Source organism: Mytilus trossulus, unplaced genomic scaffold, assembly GCF_036588685.1.
Source record: "Mytilus trossulus isolate FHL-02 unplaced genomic scaffold, PNRI_Mtr1.1.1.hap1 h1tg000373l__unscaffolded, whole genome shotgun sequence".
NCBI lineage: Eukaryota > Metazoa > Mollusca > Bivalvia > Mytilida > Mytilidae > Mytilus > Mytilus trossulus.
Genome location: NW_026963340.1, coordinates 2,511,212 through 2,530,831, shown reverse-complemented (window position 1 = coordinate 2,530,831; position 19,620 = coordinate 2,511,212). Strand labels below are relative to the sequence as shown.

The following is a 19,620-nucleotide window of genomic DNA, read 5'->3' as shown; positions in this document are numbered from 1 at the left end:
CTCATATCACATCAAGAAATCACCCCTGGTTTTGTAGAGTTAGTGTGTGCTGGGTCTTTAGTTTCCTATGCGGCGTTTTGTATACTGTTTTTTTTTATCGATATGGATTTTTGTGCCTGATATTTTAAATTGTTTTGACTTTCGAGTTTAAATATCCCTTTGATTCCTTTCGGTTCTCTTCTTTAACTTTTATAGACATTACATTTGTATATATGTCAACCATGAGCAAAACCTGTTTAATCCCGCCACATTCTGTATGTATGTGATTGTCCCAAGTCAGATGCATGTAATGCCGTGGTTGTCGTTGCTGATGTGTTATATATTTCGTTTCCGTTATTTTTTATTTGAACATAAATTAGGCCGTTTTCTCGTTTGAATTGTTTTATAAACTTGTCATTTCGGGGCCTTTTATAGCTGAATATGACGTATGGGCTTTGCTCATTGTTGAAGGTCGTGCGGTGACCTATAGTTGTTTGTTTTTTGTGTGATTTGGTCTCTTGCGGAGAGTTGTCTCATTGACAATCCTACATCATCTTCTTCTTTCTTTATAAATAAGGTAAAATATTGAAAAATGAATAGCGTACCATTTTTTTTAATTAAAACAATATACTGATCATCAAGGTTAATTCAAAAATGAAAAGTCCATAAATGTTCGACTTTCTAGCGCAACTGAACGAATGGAAAACCGGTGTCATATTCCTGTCACAAAGGTTATAGAAAACAGAATTCAACAGATGATCCCATTTGGACGATGACGTCGCGTACGTAAACCCAATGTTTTACTGTAAATAGCTTTTGAGAGATGAATAAAATTGAGAATAGAAATGGGGAATGCGTCAAAAAGACAACAACCCGACCAAAGAGCAGACGAAAGCCGAAGGCCACCAATACACCTTATCACTAATCCCGGCTGACCCGGCCACTTGAACTATTGACGTCAGATATTTTGTTTAATGACATCATATATTTTGTTTAATGACGTCAGATATTTTGTTTAATGACGTCAAAATTTTACGGGAACCTGTGTGATATCGAGTAATGGCGGACAAATAGCGATAAGGTGTATGGGTCTTCAATGCAGCGAGAATCTCGTGCATTCTTTGCATTCTATGAAATTTAATTTTATGTTCTAAGATATAATCCCGCACCCGGAAGCGTTCTTCAGCCTTTAAAAGAAGAACTTCATTGAAAAACTACATGTGTAAACAGCTTCCTTTCTTGATTTTAACATGACTGATTCATTCATTAACATGTATTTGTTAGATGAAGTTGAGGCACAAAATCAATCACGGCATGCTTTTATCATTTCCCGTCAGGTACAACATTTTAGCAATCAAACTTTTATTTAAAAAAAAAGGAAATACTTTGAGGGAAAAATGTCGCTTAAAGTGGTCGGTCTATGTGAAGTTAATTTGTCGAATATTAGAACAAATGGTAATGATAAGGATTTTTAAAGTTGGTTCTTGATAAAGAAATATTTTGAGGAAGGAATTTCGCTTAAAGTGGTCGGTCTATATGAAATTGATTTGTCGAAATTTAAAAACAAAATGGAAATGATGAGGATTTTAAAAGTAGAATCTTTATAAGTACAAGGATAAACCTGAATAGTACAAATATATAGGTGGTAAGATTCTTGTCATTTCGGAATAAATTTGAGATCTTGTAATTTACGTTGTTTTTAAATTTGCTAACGTTTCATGATCTGTTAATTTGAATTCAAATTGAAATTTAAATGCTCAATTTTTAAGCGTAGGATTAATTTCTATGTAAATGCCTATGACTTACTTTGCTAAATTGTCTTTTTGGAAAACATTTGTCGATTAACAGTTCGAATATATCACTCCATTTATTAATATAAAAAAAATAAAATCACATAAATACAGATCTCTGAGGAAAATAAAAACGGAAAATACCTATTATAAATCAAATGTCAAAAGCATGTGCAAACACATCACACGAACGGATAAGGACTGTCCTAAACTATAGAAAAAAGGTTTACAGCTAGCCTAAACTCTCATTTGTATGACAATCGCATATAATTTCATTATATTGAAAACGATGTGTAAAATAAAACCAAGCAGACATAATAGGAACAATGTACCAAGCCACATCAAATCGACATAAAGTTCTTCCCGGAATTAAACTCATGACAATTTGGTATTGAGACAACACATCCAGTGTAGTATACTAGTCTACTGTTGTTTATGTCCTGTAACAAGTCAGGAATATGTCCTTTGTTATATTATAGTTCGTTTCTGTGTGTGTTGCAATTTAACGTGGCGTCGTTTGTTTTCTCTTACTTTTGAGTGTAAATTCACACTGCGATAAGACTTGTCACGGTACCTGTCTATCCCAAATTCGTGTATTCGGTTTTGATGTTATATATGTTATTCTCGTAGAATTTTGTCTGATGCCCGGTCCGTTTCTGTGTGTGTTTCATTTTAGTGTTATGTCGTTGTTCTCCTCTTATATTTAATGCGTTTCCCTCGGTTTTAGTTTGTTACCCCGATTTTTTTTTTGTCCATGGATTTATGAGTTTTAAACAGCGGTTTACTACTGTTGCCTTTATGTATACACTAGTGTTTAAAGTTCATTAATGATTTTTCTGGTAAAACATTTTGTTCCCTCGGATTTGTTTATTCTCAATCAATATATGACTATTAAACAGCGATGTACTACTGTTGCCTTCATTTGTTTTGAACAGCGGTATACTACTGTCGCCTTTATTTCTCTACTTTCCTCCGAAAGCCATTCAGAATGATTTAATTATGAGTGGTACATGTAAAAGGAAAAGGAGCGCTTCTTAAGTATTAGTTAGCGAGTTTGACGTGTACACCTCAACTAACAAAAATTTGTTTCCTTGTACACTGATAATTAATATTAAACTTTAACAACACCACGTATGGCTGTTCTTACCATTCTTGATCACCAATGATGGTCTTTGATGGGGCTCGTATTGCGCAGTATTGAGTTGTATATGTTATATTTTCTTTGTTGTTGTTTGTCTTTCTACATTTGGTATCTTCAGTCTCTCTACGAGAAGTAATAGAAAACCTGTAGTTGCATGATGATCAAATGAGAAGATTGTGTAAATTAGATTGTATGCGAGGATAGACATCCGATCTGTGAAAAACTGGCTGTGTCCTATTCCCTGTAGTATCATTATGTTCATGCGTTTGGCCTAAATATAAAATTTTAATCTTGGTATCTATGATGAGTTTATTTGACGGTCGAAAGATATGAAGGAGACAATCAAAACGTCGAAGAAAAACTGACATCACAATGGACTAAAAACTAAGAAAAACGACGAAAATACAAGCATGGTTCACAAAAGGTGCGAACCAGAGGAATAGTTAAATACATAAATCGAAAATATACTGACAACGACATGGCTAATAAGGAATAAAACAAACAGACACAAACCTACTAAGAAAAATAATGATAGAGCAACAAGAATCTTTTAAATTCTTTATTACAAATTACTATTATTTTATGTATTTTCTTTATTTGATAGCTCTTCCACTGTTTCGGTTTTAAGCATGTTTTGACATTTTTCTGCATAACCTTGAAACAGTTGTATGTAAGGAGAGAACATAACTGTTAAAGGAGTCCGTATAGAACGTTACTATGAGATATATATAATTGGATTGTTTAGTACTCACATACTTGTGGGAGCTATATAATACAAACAATTGTTTTTAAGATAAGTATTATCATTTTTATTCTTTTTGATATACTTTTTTCTTTATAATAAACATAAATGAATAAATAGTTTGACGTTTGTCAATTTTTCTAATTGGAATTTTCCTTTGGTAGTCATTAGCAACTTATATAGCATAACCAAATGATAATTTTTAATCTGCTTCTATCATTAAAAAATAATATAGCAAATGAATGGATCATTGTTAAGGGAAACAAATGATAATACATTTCATACAAATAGTTCCCTCTTTGAAGGTTTTATGCTTCAGTCTTTCATTGTAGCTTAATAATAATGGAAGGATTTAATGATTTAATGATTTTAAGGCATAGAATACAAGTCCTAATTCATCAGATATTCATGCTATAAAATGTGTTTCATCATATGCGGGATATGTTTACGCCAGACACATATGCGATAAGGTTGAACGGTTTATTCGAATAACGAACGAGCCAAATAATTCGGGAGATTGTGAGAAATGCACTGGGGCTATTTATTAATAAGTCTTAAATAGGATGTCATATAAAATGCACTACAACTATACTAAAAGTAAATTAAGAAATTATTGCATGCATTTATTATTCATGTTATTGCGATGTGCTATTTCAGACCAAAAGTATTTTTATTTCTGCGATACCGAAAAATCCGGATTCTTTCATAACAAGAAAAAAATATCGCCTTTTTCATTAATAATAAAAATATCGCTTTTATTTTCAAATTTACAACAAGAAGAAAGGGCATGATTGCCAATTCGTTGTTTTAAAATCAAATGCATCTTGGGTAATATTTCCAAAAGCGTACACTAAAACGTTGTGATTGGTTTAACACCTTCTAAACATTGAAAATTCAACCAATGTCGTAACGTTATTTTTTCATTTTGGTTAATAAACAATGAGATTACACATAGTCCTTTAGATTCTGAAACGGTGAAAAGGTCAATAAGACAACTGTGTAAAGAGTAAAAAATGAATCAGATGTAAGTAATTATAGGCAACCTCAGAATAGTCGGAACTAAAAAGGCCTCTAAGGATACAAATAACTACTAGTATCACGTTTTCCAGTCATTGTAATTGTCTCTGGTTTGAAAGAAGATAATCCTTTATCTAACGACTATTGAGGTCAATATCTTGACGATTGTATGATTTACTGCTTTTTGGTCTTAAGCTATTTACAAAGTACAGTACAACGTTTCGGTTACGACTTGAAATGTAATGACTTTTTATCATGACTATTTTTTATTGGTTAAACAGATTATGCTCTCAATATCTAATACAGAAAAAACAGAACTTTTATTAATGCTACATTGACATGTGATCATGGAAACTTTGCACTTTTTGTTTTTGTCATCACATTTCAGTGAAGCCACCATCGAACATCAGCTTAGCCATCAGCATTATAAGTCACAGAAACCGAACATCACACTTTAGCGTTATCTAAATGCACTCCAGTGTCAAACAATCGCACGCACACTAGTGTTACTATGTCGATTTGGAGTACCATAGCTATTCAGAGTCTAACACATTTACTATCTTATGTGACGTGGAATTTTGTTCTTTTTAATAAAGTTAACACATTTTAAATTTGATCGATCTCTTGGTTCATGATATTTTGTCATTAGAATGGAAAATGAATTTCAAAATCATTGCATTTATCGATATTGATAAAATGACTCGTGTAACTGTTTATTAAAAAGAAACAAAGAAACTGCAAGTTCTTTAAAATCAGAATGTACGTCGACATATTAAGAAACTTATATTGAAGTTTAGTGTTTAATGTTTAAAGATCTAAATCGTTATTCCTGATAAAGTGAAATCAGAACTGTCGTGTTGACTTTGTGTGATCGGGTGCAATTGAATTCTCATTGAATAACGTATTTTACCAATGTCAATTCCCAAAAGGCTAGGTTTCGTCCCTTTAAACTTTAGTTTTTGTCAAATGCGGTGAATATGGAGCGATAATGAAACTTTTGTTCGACCCTTTTAAACTAATTCATTATTAAAAAAGAATCTGGGTGATTAACAGCGTTCACGTGTGATAATCGTTATTGTCTTTATTTATCTGTTATTGGTTTTTCTGTTTGTTTATTATCTTTTAAAATGTTCCATGACTTAATCAACATCTCCTTTTATTTATATTTGAAAGTGATTATTAAAAGAAAACCGAAATAAGAGACATACAACGACTACAAAACAAAATCTGACCTAAAACCTACAAGACAACAATAAAGTGGTTCAGACGTAAAAAATGCAGCATGGTTAAACAAAAATACTAAAAAATGAGGACAATTCACAAAGGAAAGTCTCTAATCAAATGGCAGAATCTAAATCTAAACACCATCAAACTAATGGATAACAACTGTCATACTCTTGAGTTGGTACAGAAATTGTGGAGTAAACCTGCTTTTAGCGAGCAAAACCTCTCACTCTCAACCCTTCGTTTTACTTGGAATAAACAAAACACAACAAATCACACAGCAAAACTCAGTTAAAAAGACGTTTGATGTTAGCATATCTCTATTTAACAAAAGAAACTAAGCAAAGTGACAATGATTAATATAAATCAACAAAGGACTAGTAAAAGTAATTGACATAATAGATCCAGACCCCATTCAAACTGATAGTAATATTATGTCTTCATGATATAGAAAATCAACCACAGCACAACCATTAGGGGCTTAGTATCATATGATCATAGATTATACGAGTAAAATATAACCCGTATTATGTCAACAACTTGTTATAGAATAAATGAGCTAATATCTGATGTAAAGACAGTATAAGTGAAATAACCATCTATTTTTCGCAGTTTTCACATGGCCTATATTCGAATTTTATCTCGAATAGTGATGGTTTAAACGTACGAATACAATTGCTAGAGCCATGTGAAAATGAAAAAAAAAATCTATTGATTCTAGTATGACAAATATGGTAGCTTAAAAACTGAGGCAAAGGAAAGTTTTCCGAAAGATACAGCGTGCACATAACGGAATAACCTTAACCATTTGAGTTTTTATCCATATGACCGCATTTTTTGACAGTTAATTGCCAATATCATTCACGAATTATTGCAAAGTTGTTGTTTCTGTGATGCGTTAATATCAGAATGACGGTTGCGTAGTTTCTTTTCTAATTTCGGTTTGAACATAACATGCACAACATATCCACATGAATTTAACACATATGTTACGATACAAGGTGATTTACGCTGGAGATACTTCATCTTTTATATAAGCTTTGGATTTTACATATTTTGGCACGAGCATCACTGAAGAGACATGTATTGTTGAAATGCGCATCTGGTGCAGAAAAATTGGTACCGTTAATGTTGTTAATAGTGACAGCCACTAATATGTACATCTCGCAGTCTGTGCTTTGTACAGATATATATATCAAGAACTTATGGCATAATCTGTCAAATTCATGTTCATTGATTTTATTCATATTTGATTTATAACATACTAAAACATTTATCCAAATTACAATAAGTCTGAAATTAACAATTAACTCGATAATAAATATCAACATTTCGTGTGCATTTTACTCTAGACGCCATCTGATTAACCATCTAGATTACTTCCGACTGCCCACGGTCACATAACTCGATTTCTTGTATAAGTTTTAATAAAACAAGTCAAAGTCAACCATAATTTGTGTAACTTTATTACAATACATATTTTTGTAGATCATTTCAGTCAACGAAATGGTTTACTTTTGTTTCATTTTCAATGCCATCGTCCTTTTCCTTTTAATTGCTTAAAACGTCTTATACTTACGTAACCAAACTGTAGTTAAGGAATTAATGTGAAGGTCACAAAAATATGATCTCAAAGAGGTTGAATTATTCCCTTGCAATTAAATAATTCATCATCAATGTTTCTTATGTTTATTTTGACTACTTTTAACTATTATTTCATTATTTCAATTTCATTAATAATTGGACAAAAACAAGTCATATTTAAGAGAAATCATATCTCGTAGCTAATGTCCCTTTAACAACAATTTATTTTATCTATATCCCTTGTAAATGTTTGCTAAACTTTTCAGGTAAATAAAGGCAATAATGATATACAGTTCATATCGCTTTTCCAAAGTGAAATACCCGAGCATTAAATATGTATGCACGTTGCTTTATATTTACGAGATATGACTTGGTACTTCTGATAAAATTAAGCAAATATTTGGAAACTTTTATGATACCGAAAACCCTGGTGAATTTATTTTTCATTTAAACAGAGATTTTTCCAGTTGAAAAATAAAAACATTGATACAAGTTGTAATACATGAACATCAGTTGATAGTGCTCGGGGAACTTTTATAGAAACAGACAACGCATATGTTTCACTATTTCTCTTTCATTGATGATCAAACATACATCAATCATATTTAAAAGAAATCATATCTCGAAACTATGCTCCTTTAACTCAATATTGGTTTAAACTCATCATAGATACCAGGACTAAATTTAGTATATACACCAGACGCGCTAGACGCGCGTTTCGTCAACAAAAGACTCATCAGTGACGCTCGAATCCAAAAAAGTTAAAAAGGCCAATTAAAGTACGAAGTTGAAGAGCATTGAGAACCAAAATTCCTAAAAGTTTTGACATATACAGCTAAGGTAATCTATGCAGGTGGTTTGCAAGACTTAATACTACATTGATGTTAAGGTGTAAGAGATCATTTAAAACCTGATGATAAATACCGAAGGATAACATTGAACAGATGTAAGCAATAAATCGATGTTGTTGTAAAAAGCATAACAATGATAAATGTGCATCAGGTTTGAAATGAAGTAATACAAACAATTTTAAAAGGTGGTAAAGTGGTAGCAATCAGGAACGTCTACCCTTCGATATCAACACACTTGTATTTACCTTATTTATACCCAAACACCATGCATAACAATAGCAAATGTTCATCAAGGTTTGAGAAGAAGTAATAGAAACAAATGTAAATGCGGTATAGCGGTAGCAATAAGGAACATCTCTCCTTATGTCATTACGATATCAACAAAGTTGTATTTACTTAATTTATATCCAAACAACTGAGATTTTGTTTATAACTGTAATGTATGTAAGATGGTGATTGGGACATCATACTTTGTAGCTAATGACCCTTTAACAACAATATATTGTAACTATATACCTAATATATAAGTCTATTAAAAGTTTTTCAGGTGGACAAAAATGCAACAGTAGTGCACAGTTTATATCACTGACAGTATACCTCTGTTCAAAAGTCAAATACTTGAACGTTTTTAAGATGAGTGCATGTTGCTTTATATTTACTAATTATGACCTTGTACCGATGATAAACGTTTGAAAAAACATGATTCATCAAATTTTGAAAGAAGTAATACAAGCAATAGCAAAGGGTGGTATAGCGGTAGCAATCAGGAACGTCTCTTTCCTCTCAACAAAATTTAAACTACGTTGAATATGCACCCCAACACCTGAGTGTGTATTTATAACAGTAATGTAGGTAAGCTGGTGATGATAGCATGACATGATAAGTGGGTCAAAGGTTTATTGTCGATAGTTTTTCGATTGAATAAAATATGTGAATATATTCCCTCGCATGAATTGTTAAAGAGGGGTGGCGTGAAGAAACATAAAACCAATTCGCTCATCTGCAGAAACAGTGTTAATAAATCTGGTATTTTAGCTTGCATGAAATGATCTTAACATTATTACTTACTATCTATTGTTTACTATTTTGTGTTGTATTCATTTAAGAATTGAATGTTTTTTTCTGTAAATTTTTTGAGGTATGAATAAAAGCAGCAGTAGTATACCGCTGTTCAAAACTCATTAAACCATTGACAAAAAACAAAATCGGGGTAACAAACTCAAACGAGGGAAACGCATTAAATATAAAAGGAGAAGAACGACACACCACTAAAATGTAACACAAACAGAAACGGACCCAGCATCAGACAAAATCCCATGAGAATTACAAATATAACACCTAAACCAAATACATGAATTTGGGATAGATAAGTATCGTGACACGTCTTATCGCAATGTGAATTTACACTCAAATATAAGAGAAAACAAACGACGATACATTAAAATGTAATACACACAGAAACGAACTATAACATAAGAATGGCCATATTCCTGACTTGGTACAGGACATTTTCAAAGGAAAAAAATGGTGGGTTGGACCTGGTTTTGTAGCATACCAAACCTCCCTCTTTTATAAAAGCGTTGACTTAAGTTTATTTTGTATATATCGAGGAAGCGCTTCATTAAAAAATATGCGCATGGTCAATGCTTTAATAACCCAATAAAATAATTATATGAAGCATCTAATACTTATAATTACAATTTTGTCTATAGCATCAGGGAAAAAACAATTTATATCAATGGTTTGGTCGTTTACCTGTGCACTTTATTGTGGAAGTTTTGTGCCATCACGAACGTTACGCCTCATTTAAGAATTGAATGCTTCTTTTTGCGAGTTCATTAGTGTGTAAAAACATTGACCGAAGTCCATTTTGTATGAAGCGTTGAAGCGCTTCATTTTAAAAATGTGCGCACGGTCATCGCTTTTATAACCCTATGAAATTACTAAAAGAAGAATTTAATACGTATACTTAAATGTTTTATCATTTATTTGGGTACTCAAAGCTCTTCCACTTTGTACTTGTTTGACTTTATTTTGATATGAGCGTCACTGATAAGTCTTATGTAGACGAAACGCGCGTCTGGCGTATTAAATTATAATCCTAGTTACTAATTATCCAATCATAATAACGGATTCTTCTTAAACATATATGAAATAGACTTCCTTTGAAATACAGGTTAATTTCAGATTGATTTAAGGTTATCAACATAACGTATTATAATGAAACATTCATGTAATGTGATTACTGTGACCTACATTTTAACTAGATCTTCCAAAAATATATTTCTGATTATATGTTATATCATATTGCAAGAAAAGTTTTTAACAGAAATAACAATCAAAAGATCAGACATTTTAGTTTTAAAAATTGTCTGGTTATTTTTGTTCATGACATTTACTTTTAGATTTCTCAATTAGGGTAATGCATATGGCATCTATTGACATTGTAAAAGATCGTTGCCTCTGATGCACTTAATTTAAAAGTATGTCTGTGCATTAAAAGTCAGGATGGACGTCGAAATATTAAGAGACGTAAATTGAATTTAGTAAGATCTTATTTCGCGTGTTAGTGACATGAAAATTGTCATGTTGAACTGTATGATCGGGTGAAATGAAATTCACAATAATGTATTATACCGATGCCAATATCATAGAGTAAAACTTTCTAAATTGATTTCTTTTCTGAGATCTGTATTTAATTGTCCAGGTCAAGTGTGTTAGGTTTTTGTAGATTTATTGTTTGCATGAACTTGTGTATACTGTCTGATTGACCTTTAATGTATGATTCAGCTGTGTTTTAACTGTAATCATTTCTAATTAGAAGCTGTTTCATGTTTTTTCTGTTTTTTTATATTCTGTCTATATAGCTGTGTAATCTTGAGGTTAATGACGATTTTAAAAGTGTGAAAAGTAAAATCAAGAGAAGGAGAGTGGAACAAAGTTAGCGATAGAGAATATACGTGTTTGTTTCTTGAACTATGTAATTTAATGAAAGTGTAAATATATTAACTTGTACATAATAAATATGTATATATGAAAATTACTTTTTAAACCCAGTCGCTTATAAGAGCCCCTTGATAGCTATCCCCATAAGGATAGCTTTAGTTTTTCCCAAAACGAATTTTCTTGTGGTGAGTTTGATGTTTATATGAGAGTTTTAGTTACCTCTTTTAAAATTAATCCGTAATAAACAGTACCATGAGAGATTAACTGCATTCACGCGTGAAAATCGTATAATTCTATATTGATTTTGTTGATTTTGCTCTTTCTCTCATATATTGTTTACAGTGTTCAATGAGATTATTACATCTCATTTTATGTATATTCTTGTGTGATTGTTGATAGAAGAACTAAATGAGAGACAACACAACAATATAATAATAAAAATACAAACCTTAAAAAGAGTAATGATCTCTGACATGGGACAGGTGTATTAATGAAGGAATTTTGAAAGATCTCAACCCCCTTTGTTTTTTGAAGTTACAGGTATCGACAGATTGTAGATCCATGTATGTGTATATATATATAACAATAATTTTTAGTTTGTTTATAATTTACTGATAACAAAATCAATATCAATACCAATCAAAACAATAGTCAATGATCTAATTACAGTGTTGCATTTGTAACCTTTTAGTAGAAATTTGTTTAAATGATCGATAAGACTAGAAGGATCGTATCTAAATTTCCGGGCAATGGCGACATTTCCGTAAAAATGAGGATTTGCTATCCCGTTTAAAATAAGTTCAACCAAACTTCAAAACCAAATTTTTATATCTATGAAGGTATTAAGTAAAAGTTTTCAATAATGTATGGTAACGAAATCTCTGGCTTATAATTTACCAGTATTACATTTTCTATATATTCCAGTACACCGTTATTTTCTATTCCTTGGATATCTTGGGGGAACTATATCTCTATATTTCGTATTGTTTTACCCACTTTTAACTATTTTTCCTTAATCTGTAATAGACGCATAGAATTGTGTCAATTTTCTATCTTTTTACTAACGTATTTAAGTGCAGTGAATTTTAATCTGTCCTTTATCCCTGAAGTTCTAAATGAAAAATCAAAGGTACCATGATTATAATTTAGTATGCCAAACGCGCGTTTAATCTACATAAGACTCATCAGTGAAGCTCATATCAAAATATTTATATAGCCAAACAAGTACAAAGTTGTAGAGCATTGAGGATCCAAAATTCCAAAAAGTTCTGCCAAGTACGACTAAGGTTATCTATGTCTGGAATAAGAAATCTTTAGTTTTTCGAAAAATTGAAAGTTTCGTAAACAGGAAATTAATAAAAATGACCATATTATTGATATTAATGTCAACACCGAAGTGTTGACTACTGGGCTGGTGATACCAGCAGTGGCATCGACCCAGTTGTTTAAATAGTAATCAAAGGTACCAGGATTATAACTTAGTATGCCAGTAGCGCGTTTCGTCTACATAAGACATACAAAGTTTGTTTAAATTGATGTTTATCTTTCTTTAAGTTATGATGAAATAGAAAAAAAGCTTCTGTTACAGCAATTCAATATGATAAAAACGTTTAAAGACGTTTTCTGTTTAATAAATAAATAGTTGTTCAAAGAACCGCTACTCTGGCAATATGGTTGAAGCTTCTTCCATAGACGAAGAGTTGTTTTTTTAACGAACATGACTACCCTTGAGCGTACTGCACGTCGGTAAAAGCTACCGTGATAATTGTTATGTTTCAAAATCATACCAAAAACGGGGGTGATGTCGTGTGCTCTGGAAAGATGGACGAATCATAATCCATATATACAACTGTCGATTTGCTCAAGTAAGGACGAAGCCGGTGGTAAGTCTTTTTCAGAAAGTCACATTCAAGTGAATGAACGGGATTATGGTGACAAGTTTATTCGAATTCAATTACCCACTAGGCACTGTATATATTTTCTTATCTTCAATCCATCATTTTCTACATGAGTAAATCTCAGACCAAGTGAGGAATATGACAGTTGTTGTCCATACGTTTGATTCAAAATTCAAAATTTGGTGACTATGTGGATCGCATCTATCCCATCGAATAGGAGATAAAGGATACTATAGATACAGTTAAGTCTGCTTCATATATTGACTTACATCTAGAAATTGATAATGAGGGTCGGTTGAAGACAAAACTTTACGACAAAAGAGATGATTTCAGATTTCCAATTGTGAACTTTCCATTTCTAAGTAGCAACATTCCAGCAGCACCTGCATACGGAGTATATATCTCCCAATTGATACGATATTCCCGTGCTTGCATTTCCTATCATGATTTTCTTGTTAGAGGGTTACTGCTCACAAGGAAGCTATTAAACCAAGAGTTCCAAATGGTGAAGTTGAAAGCATCCCTTCGTAAATTTTACGGACGCCATCACGAGTTGGTTGACCGTTATGGAATAACCGTTTCACAAATGATGTCGGATATGTTCCTTACGTCGTAACTACAGTCCCCTTCCCTTTCATGAATTTGACCTACCGAATTAGACTATTTACCGGATTTGTAATCACATAAGCAACACGACGGGTGCCGCATGTGGAGCAGGATCTGCTTACCCTTCCGGAGCACCTGAGATCACCCCTAGTTTTTGGTGGGGTTCGTGTTGTTTATTCTTAAGTTTTCTATGTTGTGTCATGTGTACTATTGTTTTTCTGTTTGTCTTTTCATTTTTAGCCATGGCGTTGTCAGTTTGTTTTAGATTTATGAGTTTGACTGTCTCTTTGGTATCTTCCGTCCCTCTTTGATGTATTTTATCCTTTTATTTTGCCATTGAATTAGGACTTTCCGTTTTGAATTTTCCCAATCAGCCATGTGCATTTGTTAATAATCTATTAAGGATGTACACCTCTGAGGAGCCAAAAATTTCTAGAATTAAACTTTTTTTCTTAACCTGATTTTTGGGTTTATAAGACTGTAACAAAATAATTGGTGAAGAAAAAATCATATGGTGGTGCACTTCGTTTTTTGCTACGGCCCTTTGAAAATGCCCAATGTTGATGATTTTACCATTTTTCATCGACTTTTAGCTATTTTTTGGCCATAATCATGAAAAAATCACAGTTCCACAATTAAACTTTTTTTCATACTTTCTATAAAGATGAAGTGGACCAATCTGAATAAATATTACTTACAAAAACCATAGGTAGGTGTTAATATAAGAAAGTTTTATCATATTTTGACGCTTTTTTGTGTAAAATTTACCATGCTGTCAATTTTGTATTTTTGTGATTTTTCTCAGTTTAAAGACCAAAATGCATATAATTTAAACTTTTTTGTTTTAAATGATTGACAAAATACATATCTAAGAAATTGGAAAAGACCAAAATGATATGGGATGTACATGATTCTTGTTAAATCATTTTTTGTATCCCTCACCCATTTTCTCAAAATTTTGTCTTAAAATACTGACTTGATTGGTCGTAAAATTTGAAAGCTTGATTACTCAAAAACCATTCATTATAAATACACAACTTTTTCGCAGATTTATGTTTGATTATTATATTTTTAAAATTCATTGACATTTTCCACTTCTATCACATGTTTTGGAAATAATTCAAGAACGAGATTTCAACGAGACTGAACGAGACTTAAAAGTCAGAAGAATACATCCTTAAGTATAGCTAAAACTAATTAACAATACAATATATGAATAAAAAAGTAAAACCACAAAAATACTGAACTCCGAGGAAAATTCACAACGGAAAGTCCCTAATCAAATGATAAAACACATTAAACAAATGGACAAAAAATGTCATATTCCTGACTTTATACATGCATTTTAACACTTTTTCCTTTGTTCATGAGTATTTAAAAGTAACAAATAGTGCTAAAACTGAATGAATTTAAATGAAATTTATTTGTTTTTGCATTGTGCTTCCTCAAACAGATATCATGATTCTATCACAAAATGATTGAATATTATATATTGGATTGTCCATAAATTAAACGAAGTAATATACTTGAAGATTTATATTGTGTGATGTTGTGTCAACCGGATGTGACATATTTGCGTAGAAAACTATACTTTACATTTTTTGCTACCATTAAATATCAGGATTTCACTTTTATTGCACTTTACATGTTATTTTGGAAAGCTTGTTCTCTACTCTTGTGTTTTTGTTGGGATCTTGTATTAGAATGTATTTCGTTTCCATTGACATTTGCAGGTATTTGCAAAAAATATAGTTTGAAGGAGTTACGTGATCTAGATATCATGCTTGAATTTATTAAATTGTACCAGAATGATGTTAAGAAGTTATCTAAACAAGGTTACAAGAAATGACTTACGTACCCTTAAACGAAAAAGACTGATTACCGGGTTTGTAATTACATGAGCAACACGACATGTGGAACAGGATATGTTTACACATCCGGAGCATCTTAGATCATTTCAAGTTTCTGATGGGGTTTATATTGCTCAGTCTTGTTTGTCTGTTGATTATTTTACAGGCATGGCGTTGTCTGTTTATTTTCGACTTATGACTTTGTACGTCCCTTTGATATATTTCGCTTCTCATTTGCAGATATAAATTGTTTACATGTACCAGCAGTTTAACTGTCCAAGTGGTAAAAGATCGTAGACTTTTTTTTATAATTCTATATGTCTACATTAGATCTACCAGTCATATTTGAATCAAAATAGTTATAGGCCGACACAATTACAAAGTTTATGATTGAATAAAGTTTCTACGTCTACATTAAACCCACAAGTGATTTGTGAAACAACATATGTATAGGCCAAATCAATAACGAAGGTTATCAGGACTGAAAGGAACAAAAGTATGGCGTTTTATTTCTATGACATAAAAGAAAGAATACAAACACAAACATGTTGTCATTGGTCAAAGAAAACCTTACCAAATGATGACAAAAAAAAAGAAACACAATCAAAGGACAATCAACAGTCAACAAGACATTTAATGAAAAACAAACCCGACCAAAATCATTGATTCATCCCCTTCGTTATTTAACCAACGTTAACAATAAAAACACATCTTTATACAACTACATTTATTGTTTTCCATTTTCCAGTTTGTTATTGTACCAATTAGTCATTTACAGATTTGTGACAATCGCATCCAATATAAGTGACATATTAAATTGTTGATCTTTGACCGTCTGTAGCCCTGTTAACCACGTGCTTTTCGATGTATCATAGAACAGGTCGAGGTAATTCAAGGACCAAGGAATTGCTTCTGTTTTAAGTGCATTTACAAAATATTTGCAAAAATCAATTACTTCCGTCTGGTTTAAGGTTCCACTTTTATTGTCGACTGCTGACCAAGCTCCCCAGTAAACTGGAAGCCCTGAAGTTGTTTTATTATTGGTTGCATTATCGATATTTTTATCTACAATTACTTTGCCAATTTTTATGCCATCATCTTCCCAACATCTAGGTGGAGAGCTAGAACATTTTTCATCTTCATATTGATTTTGTGGTCCAGAAGCATATGTATTAGTTTCCACCATGACATAGTCATCATCTTTGATGGGTGATGCTAGCATTACAACTCGGTTCTTATTGTTTCCACCAGAATTACGAATTATCTTTACTGCTGCTTCAGTCCAATCGGCAAATAAGCTAAAAGAAAGTCCATAGTCTTTGTCCTTCAATTGTGTAGCAACATCTGTCCACCATTGCAAATAGTCCTGTTGATTTGCTGCCGAGGCATTGCCTTCCATTTCAGTATAGACCCAAGAAATGACAGGTGTGACACCAACGTCAAGACAATCGTCTACAACTGTCTCTAAATTGGTTAACAATACTGTCATGTTCAAACCCTCAAGATTAGCTGTGCATGGTATTCTTAAGTTCCTGAATCCTTTAGCGTAAACATCCTTAACATTTTGCTTATCATAGACATTGTCAAAATTTAGAGTATTGAAATACTTTGTGGAAAATCCTTGTTTCAGCACCTTAGCATACGCCGATGGTGTTATTGGAGTTGTTGAACCTAATATTACTTCAACAGTACAGATGCAAATGAGCAGTATAGAAAACATTGCCATTTTTGGTAAAAACTTCCTGCTTGTTATACAAGTCTATAAAAAGAATACATAGCATGGTAAAAACTTGTAAAACGACAAAGTAAAATTAATATTTGTGTAAAGATAAAAAAGTTTACCGTGTATACAGTTTTTTTTTTTAATTGAAACAAGGTATTAAATAAAACTGGAAATCAACATCAAGTTTAGAAAACCTCCATTTCTTCTTACCTCTTAATTTCATGGTGTTAGTTCAATTATTTTTTAATTTGATGTAATTACCTTTTTTTTCTGTTTAGATGGTTTTTTTCATATTCAACCTATTAATTATGTTTTACATACATATTGTGCATTATAACTTACCTTAGGAAATAAATTACAAAACTTGATAGTAAGGCTTAACCTTTTCATGATTTGTAAACATGACAATTTAGAAACTAAGCTTACTCCATACATGCATGGACGAAGGTAACTAACGTTAACTTAGTCCATGCATGCATGGACTAACACAACAGACTTAGTCCATGCATGCATGCACTAAGGCAACTAACCCTAACTTAGTCCATGCTTGCATGGACTAACACAACAGACTTAGTCCATGCATGCATGGACGAAGGCAACCAAGGCCAACTTAGTCCATGCTTGCATGGACGAAGGCAACTAAAATTAACTTTTTTAAAGTTTGAAAAATTTATAAATGCAAAATATTTCAAAAAAATCTAATTTTTCAAAATTAAAAAAAAAAAAAAAAATATTTAAAAAAAAAAATTTTCTTTTAAAATTTAATTCTTATAAAAATAAATGAAAAAAACATGAAAAATTTACAAAATGCTGAAAAAAGTTTAAATTCCATTTTTTTTTTTCAAAATTAAACAAAAAGAAGAAAAAAATGGTTAGTTATCACCACGAGATATAGGTACCCTTGGATATTGGTATAAATGCCACCTGAGAATATTCACGTCTGCCAAAAGATTGGAATGTGTTCACATTTCATTTCAATGGTAAAAACTCTTCACTGAACAGATCAGTTGGAGGTGATTTGTTTAACATAACCTGGACAGTAGCTGCAATTAGTTCCTGAAAGTTCCTATTCATTTAGTAGTGGTAAGTGTTATTTTAGTTTGTTGTTATTATATCTGTAATAAACATGTTTTGTTGCACTATGATTTTTGCCTTTGTCTCAATAGCAGCCAACTTTTTGTATATATTGTACATGTACATGCATTTAGTCGTCAAATCATCAACCCAACAATGTAAGATCTGTAAATTTGCTTTCAAAAATGTTTTGTTCTTCCCATGCCAGGATTCTAATCCATGCTACTGAGATATTGTGACACCAAATCTGTACAATTTTTAAACACCAGAGAAGAGCAGATGATTTAAACACTTTTGTGTAATCCAGCATTATATAAGATGTTTTTGTATCTAATGTTATTATTGCAGTTTGAGCATTTCTAAACATGTTCATTATGTCCATTGGTTGTGTTTGGTTGCTGTCAGCCATATAAAATGGATTTCCTTTTTTTGTTATTTGCTTAAATTTGTCTATTAGCTTTCTCTTTTGAAATTTAATAAAAACAGTTCACAAATTAAGTGTGCTGGGCTTATTTTATTTAACCTTCATCAGAAACATACTAACAAAAATTTGAAAGCAAATGATGTAGATAGCATTATCTTGGGACTTAATAAGCCCATGTATAACGATATTTAAATTCAGGCTTTTGCTCATTGTTGAAGACTTCAGGTGACCTGTACTTGTTTACATCAATGCCCTACTATGCAGGGCTAGTAGTTGCCTCAATTGCAATCATTCAATGTATCCTTGCTTTTGTATCATTTAAAGACTTCAATTCTTTAAATCATTTCAGTTAACACATTTTAATTTCAAAACATTCAACAGATATTTCCAAATAACAAATTTTGTAAACAACAGATATAATTGGTAACTGGTAATTATTTTACAGTCAATATGTTTTTATATTTATCAAGAGGCATCATAATCATGTTCATTAAATTCTTTCCTTGTCAGACTGTTACTGATCTCAAAACCAGTGAAAATTGCAAGTAGCTTTTAGTTTCTAGTAGTACTATTTTGATAAGATGTGTAATTTTTCGTCATTTCTTTTGATGTTCTGTCATATCCAGTCAGACTATTTCACATGTTGATCTTTACTCACAATTATATTTCATCTGTAAATGCTAAATTATGCAACTTCTAATGCAGGGAGACATGAGGGTTACTAATTTTTTAAATGTATAACTAGTATTTTTCTAATACAGTATATTTTTT

General features: G+C 31.7%; 1 protein-coding gene across 1 annotated transcript; it reads right to left on the bottom strand.

The window, feature by feature from the left end:
- Positions 1 to 16,400: 16,400 nt before the first annotated feature.
- On the bottom strand, positions 16,401 to 17,354 carry LOC134702020 (uncharacterized). The gene has a single exon (XM_063563128.1). It carries the CDS (start codon positions 17,352 to 17,354, stop codon positions 16,401 to 16,403), a length of 954 nt encoding a protein of 317 aa, XP_063419198.1.
- Positions 17,355 to 19,620: the final 2,266 nt, after the last annotated feature.